At 50.9% G+C, this 6,246-nt stretch overlaps 1 protein-coding gene across 4 annotated transcripts in view; it reads left to right on the forward strand.

The window, feature by feature from the left end:
- Window positions 1-3,515: 3,515 nt before the first annotated feature.
- Igsf9b (immunoglobulin superfamily member 9B) overlaps window positions 3,516-6,246 on the forward strand; it is a 52,258-nt gene continuing 49,527 nt past the window's right edge. For 3 of the 4 annotated variants that reach the window (XM_021172649.2, XM_029481996.1, XM_029481997.1), the window contains exon 1: window positions 3,556-3,805. In XM_021172649.2, coding sequence (XP_021028308.1) covers window positions 3,742-3,805 — 64 coding nt within the window. In that variant the 5' untranslated portion in view covers window positions 3,556-3,741. Of the gene's footprint in view, window positions 3,806-6,246 lie in introns of all 4 variants that reach the window. The other variant, XM_021172650.2, reaches the window with a different exon arrangement.

Genomic DNA, 6,246 nt, shown 5'->3' on the forward strand with positions numbered 1-6,246 from the left:
TTTCCTATGCCTCTCGGAAGGGGCCCATGTGGCCTCTGAGTATTCAGCTCTATGTCTCGGCTAGGGATGGAGGGGTTGCCATTTGTTCTGAGTCAAATGCTCAGCCATATGTTAAGAGGAAAAGATTTGACTGGCCTCATTCCTCTCTGCCAGTTGCTACAACACGTGTCTCTTGAGCTGATCTGAAATGAACCGGCACATGTTGTATGATAATGGTCATGATGCTAATTTTTCCCTCTTCAATTCAATTTCCTTCCCTTTTCTCTCTGTCTTCACTCTTGTGTCCTGTATTTCCAGTTGATTCTCCAGATGAAATACATTCCTTTTAGTTTCCTTTGAACATCTCTCTAGTTCAGTTTATTCTTTTAAGTTCTGATCTGATATACGGTTTTAACTTCCTAGCAGAAACTACCATCCTCCTGAAGACAAGATGGGTGGCCAAGCAAGGATAGCAGGGATGGACTGTGGGGACTGCTTTATCTTTTCCTCAACTTCTGGGAAGGAACTGTCTCAAAGTAGATGCTCCATACATGTTAAATAGATGTGTCTCTTCTACCTCAAGGATTCAAGGACCTGGGGCTAGACTATGGACTCAATTTTGCCTATACCCCAGCCTCAGAGGACACAGAACACCATTCCACAGGCGTCAGATGCTGCTATGAGCATATAAAAGGGGATGAATCCTGGAGTCATACAGTTGTATTAACCAGGCTTTTTTGTCATTTTTGTTGATTTGTTTTGTTTGTTTGTTTTGTTATCATGAAATATTCAAGGAGGTAGACTCATGAAGAAAAGAAAGATTTACTTAGCACACAATTCTGCACGCTCATGGCTGTGGTACCTGCACTGGTTTATTTCTGTTCAAAGCCCCAAGACAGATGGAAGATGGCAATAGCTTTAGCATGTGCTGGCAAGTGGCTGGATTTCAAGCCAGGTAGCAGGTAGAGAGGAGGAGGGGCCAGCCTTTCTCCCTTCATAACAGCGCCCCACCCCTGCTTTGTTTTCTCTTCTCTTTTATGAGATTAGGGTCTCTTGTAGCTCAGGGTGACCTTCAGTTTTGTGTGCAGCTGAGGATGATCTTGTACTTCTGACCTTCCAAATGCTGGGATAATTACCTAGGCCACCAAGTCTAGCTCTGCTCATGACAGCCTTCTTATGAGAACTACCAGGGAGATTCCAGGAGAATTACCTAGCAGTGGCATGACTTCCAGTGATTAAGGACTTCTCAGTAGAACTCATGTTTCTTTGTGTGTGTGTGTGTGTGTGTGTGTGTGTGTGTAAAATGTATATTCACACAGTGTTGCTGACACACCAGAAGAAGGCATTTGATCCAATTACAGATGGTTGTGAGCCACTATGTGGTTGTTGGGAATTGAACTCATGACCTCTGGAAGAGCAGCCAATGCTCTTAACCCCTGCCCCCCAATCTCTCCAGCCCCAAACTCACATCTTTATATTAAACTATATCTATATGTGTTTGTGTGTGTGTTTGTGTGTGTGCACATGAGTGCAGTGCCTGTAAAGGGGTGTTAGATCCTTTAAAGCTGTAGTTACAGATCATGGACAATTACCTAATAAGGATGTTGAAAACCAAACTCTGCAAGAGTTGTGCACGTTCTTAACTGTCAAGTGTCTCTCCAGCTCCTAGGACTTACGTCTTGAAGGTTCCGTTCTTCCAATACTGCCACCTTGGGGATCAAGTTTCCAACAACATGAACGTTTCTGAGGTCAAAATTAAATCATAGCCTAGCCTCATCATCCATTTTTCAAGTGGATCCCAATAAGTTTTGATAGACCTAGGACCCAGAGGAAGTATGTATAGGCGTATATAGATGTGTGCAAACCTGTTTATGGGGAGACACGCACATGTGTGTGTTGGAGGTAGAATTGGTGCATGTTGTCTGAGAATTGATGCGTCAATGAGATCTAGAGCGTGCAGCTTTCACCAAAGCCCCAGGAAAGAAATGTCAGCCCAGAAAGGACCAGTGGCCCATGGGAATATATTCACAGAGTGATAAATCATGAGTGTGTTCGCATGAGCAGGGCGAGTGAGCAAGCAGGAGGTATTCAGAAGTCCAGTTCTCCAGATTCTATTCAGATGATAAAAGTTCATTAGTGTGCTTGCTTCTCTGCTTAGGAGCCTCAGCTTTTCATCTCCTGGGTGGCAACGAGAGTGGAGTTCTCCAAAAAGAATGGCTCTCTATCACTCAAGGCCACTCTATGTGAGATGCACGAGTCCATGCGCACACATTGGCTTTTCCAGCAGCAAGCTGTTGGTCTATGGGAAACTTCATGCTCTGTGCTTATTGAGAGATTTCCTTCATTGCCCCTCCATTTCTTCCCTGGCCAACAGCCCCTCCTAGGGAGCTGTGCCTCTCATCACTGTTTCAGAAGCTTGAAAGAATAAACATCTCCACGGCAGCCTCAGAACGCTGATGTGAGATGGTTGTAGAGGCTTTCATGTTACTAATTTATTCCTTGTGTAAACACAATTGTATTGGGGGAGGAGATGAAGAGATGCTGGAGTAGGGAGCCTGGGATATAGGAAGTTCTTCCAGCTTCTTTATTTATTATCTTCTGCAGAAATGAGGAGGACCTTTCCCTTTTCCTTGGTTCTCCACCTCACCCCCTGATCGCTCACAAACGCCACCTTGACTTTATGCTGCTGATATGGGGCTGGGCTCTCAGTAAGGTAGGAGAGGAAGCAGCATTTGTGTGCAGGAGAGGCAGCATTTATTTAGAGAGAGGGGGGAAAAGTTTAATGGCTTTAGTAATCATGAACAACGATGACCAGCAATGGGGGTGGCAGTACGTGTGCACATGTGTTCCAGAGGGGTCTGTGACTCGCCGCAGCTGAGCCAATGACTCATTCCAAATTTAGCGACTTTTAGAGGTCATTTTAGTCATCCTCCTGGCTTTGGGCTGGATGGAGCCTAACTTAATATAACGTTTGGTGGAGGTAGTGTGTTCTAAGAGAGTGTGCAAAGAGTGGGGGGTGGGGTGGGGAGGTATCACGTGGTCTCTTTGAACCGTTCTCCAGAAAAGGACGTTTCCTAGTTTCCCCAGGATGCTTGGGTTTCCCTATGCCCGTATCAGCGTGGTCCTCCCGGGAACTGCTTTTTTTTTTTTTCTTGATAGAAACCGGATGTTGGATTCTCAAGGTGGGCGGGGGCTCCATCCCCTCGGACCTGTCAAGGGTTATTGAGATTCTTAGGGTCCCATTAGCCAGTACGAGAAGCTACCATTTATTTAATCAGAAACTTGCCTTGCAGTATGAGCTGAGAACAGAATAGAGCAAAGACGTTACAACGCCTTTTCCCAGGCAATGCGCATGATTCTGCGGCTCTGCTCGCTACACTTCAACGCACCTTGAAATGGGCTCGCCTCCTTCGCGCAGCGACGGACTAAGAGTTTAGCCAATCAGTGCCTAGACTCGTGAGCACTGTCCAATAAACAGCCGGCAGGGGCGGACCACCAGGACAGGCCCGGCTAGGCTTCACCGTGGACCTGGCTGCGCTCTGCCTCGGTTGGCAGTGCAGGTGCCGCTGCGCCGGGGCCCGGGAGGCTGCGCGCGCCGAGACGAGCGGAGCCAGGAAGGGATGGAGAGCGGGCCGCCCGGGCTACAGGAGCACCGGCAAGGGGCGTAGGCGGGCGAGAAGCGGGCACTGAGGCACGAGAAGTGTGCAGACGCAGGAGCACTTTGCGATAGGATGAGGCTCTTGGCTGGCGCGCGGTAGTACTATGATTTGGTATGTGGCCACTTTGATAGCAAGTGTGATCAGCACCCGAGGTCTTGTGGCTCAAGGTGAGTTGAAGTGCAGCATCCCTCCTCCAACCCTCCTGGCGTTTCAGACCTTTGCTCCAGGGTCTGGCTCCCGAACCCCGGGGGCGAGGCTCCGGCTCCGGCCAGGCGCACCTCCGAGCACTGGCCCGGGCAAGGGCTGGGGAACTGCGGGTGGGAGGAACTCGGCGGGAAGGTGCGGGAGCCCTTGGGCTGCGAACGCCTTGGAATCTAAGTGGACTTAGTCTACCTTAGGCCCCTTGGTTCACAAACACACGTCGAATCTGAGCTTTGGGGAACCCCTAGTGCTCTAACTCTGGCTGCTGGGGACTTTGATGGTCTTTAGGCAGGGTTCCGCGCGTCCCAGCCCTGCACAGCACCGCTGGATGGAGGAGCCCTTGAAGGGAGGCGCGATTAAGAGGTTGGGAGTTCCCGCAGCCGCCTCTAAGGGACCGGGTTCTCCGCCCCGCGCCCTTCCTTTCCACACATCTTGGCCGCGGAGATCGGATCCCCTTGGCAGGTGACAAGCAGAATTGACCTAGAGGCTCTGAGCAGCGTCTGATCTTCTTGGTTCTGTCGGCCGCCCGCACCCACCTTGGCTGCCTCTGGGCCCCGGCCAGGCAAAAGTTCCCGGGGAGGCGCCGTCGCCGCGCTCCAGGCTGCCCGGTCCAGCGGCCTCAGGGCGTGGGCCGCGAGGTAGGGGTCTGCCCCGCTGCGTCTCAGAGTCGAGTGGGATTTTTATTTCTGCCTTCTCGGGTCTGAGCCCAAGAAAAAGCTAGGGAGAAGCCAAGGCGCGGGGTGCATACTTGAGCGCGAGGGCTTTCGCTTTGGAGATGGCAGAGCTCTGGGTGGCACCCGGCTCTCGGCCCTTGTATGGAAGTCAGAGTCGAGCCTGGAAGCTGCCAGGACTCTGAGCTCACGGTTTCTGCGCGCGGAACCGACCCGGCTGCGGGCAAGTTCGCAAAGCAGGGAGATGGCGGCGGGAGAGGAACGGTCTGTGGGTGGAAGGCGACAGGGTGGCGAGATTCTGCGGACTAGGGAGCCTTTTTGAAGGGCTCTGCTGGAGGCGCGGGCTTCCCCGGCTTCTTTTGCACCTTGCCTCGGGGCGTGTGGGGGGGAGTGGTTTGAGAAAGTTTCCGGATTGGAATGTATCTCCTCTGCTACTTGAGAGGGGGTTCTGAAGCGAGAGAGGAGGGCGAAGGGAAGGACAGCTTTCCAACAAGCACTACGATGGTCAGGATGGTTATAAAGGTTTCCGTTTGTCAGCTGGGAAAACCGAGACAGAGTGACCTCAGAAGAAGCTTATGAAAAAAAGGTGGATCTTGCTGTGCTTCTCCCTTCCCCCTTCCCATGCAGTCTTTCAGTGACCTCCTCCTCCTCCCCTCTGGGTTTTGGTATATTCTGCTGTGGGGCTGTCCCTGAAAGCACAAAAGGCTGTGCTAGCATCCGAATTGAAGAGACACCTAAGGAGGGCTCTTCAACTAGCCTCTCAACTTTAGCGAGGGACAGATTTTTTTTTTTTTAATTTAAACACAGACTACAGGAAATTGGGTTTATATTGCCGAGATTCACAGAATGGCTAGACTGAAGAAGGAACTTCCCAGTGTTGAAGGTTGTTGGTTGTGAAGGTTATTGGTCCTTCTGTCTGGAACTCCTACTCTCCTGTCTGGGAGCAAGGGTGACCTGATTGGTCTTGGGTTCTTTTTAGTCTGAAATGGCTCAATGAGGCACTTACAGACATAGGCTTACTGATAAATGGACAAGATTCAAATCCTGACCGTCCCACTTGCTGACCCCATGACCTTGGACACATTTCTCAGCTTTTCTAAATGTCACTTACCTCAGTGGAAAGTGGGTTAGCTGTAGGAGTTTGTAGAGGCTTGGAGTGTGTGAACAGTTGTGACGAAGTGGCTGGGTGCCTGTTGTGAACTATGTGTTCACCAGACATCCGTGGTAGTATTTCAGGATCTATGGGATGGGATTCCTAGCTCCCTAACCAGCTTCTTCTCGTTGGGTTATGCAGGGAGCGGAGAGTTAGGAGTGTGTTGGGGGGACATTCAGAAGATTGCCTCCGAGGAAGCTAGACCCCTTCCTGGGCTGACCTTGTCTGGTGGAACCTCTTTTTCCTGCATCCCAGGGAAGTGTGGGTGGGGCATGCAGAATTGCTTGGAAGTCCTTTACAAGGTCTGCAAAGCTGAAGTATTGCTGGCTGCCAGATGCTACAGGAAGGATGCGGAGCCCAGCCTAGAGAGGGGGAAGGGCACCTGCTTGCCTGTGAGGCCAGTGCTGATGAGAGGCCTTATGGGATCCAGATGTTCTGAGAGGGGCAGAGGTGACTTTGGAGAAATCCTTCAACCTCAGGGACTGTCCAAAGCAGGAGTCACTCTAGGTGAAAAGAACCAGGCCCATCAAACTGTCAGCTTGCAAGTCTGGGACAGAGGTGGGCATGGGCTCTTCCTTTTGAC

The sequence above is a fragment of the Mus caroli genome, chromosome 9 (genome assembly GCF_900094665.2).
Source record: "Mus caroli chromosome 9, CAROLI_EIJ_v1.1, whole genome shotgun sequence".
Taxonomy (NCBI): Eukaryota; Metazoa; Chordata; class Mammalia; order Rodentia; family Muridae; genus Mus; species Mus caroli.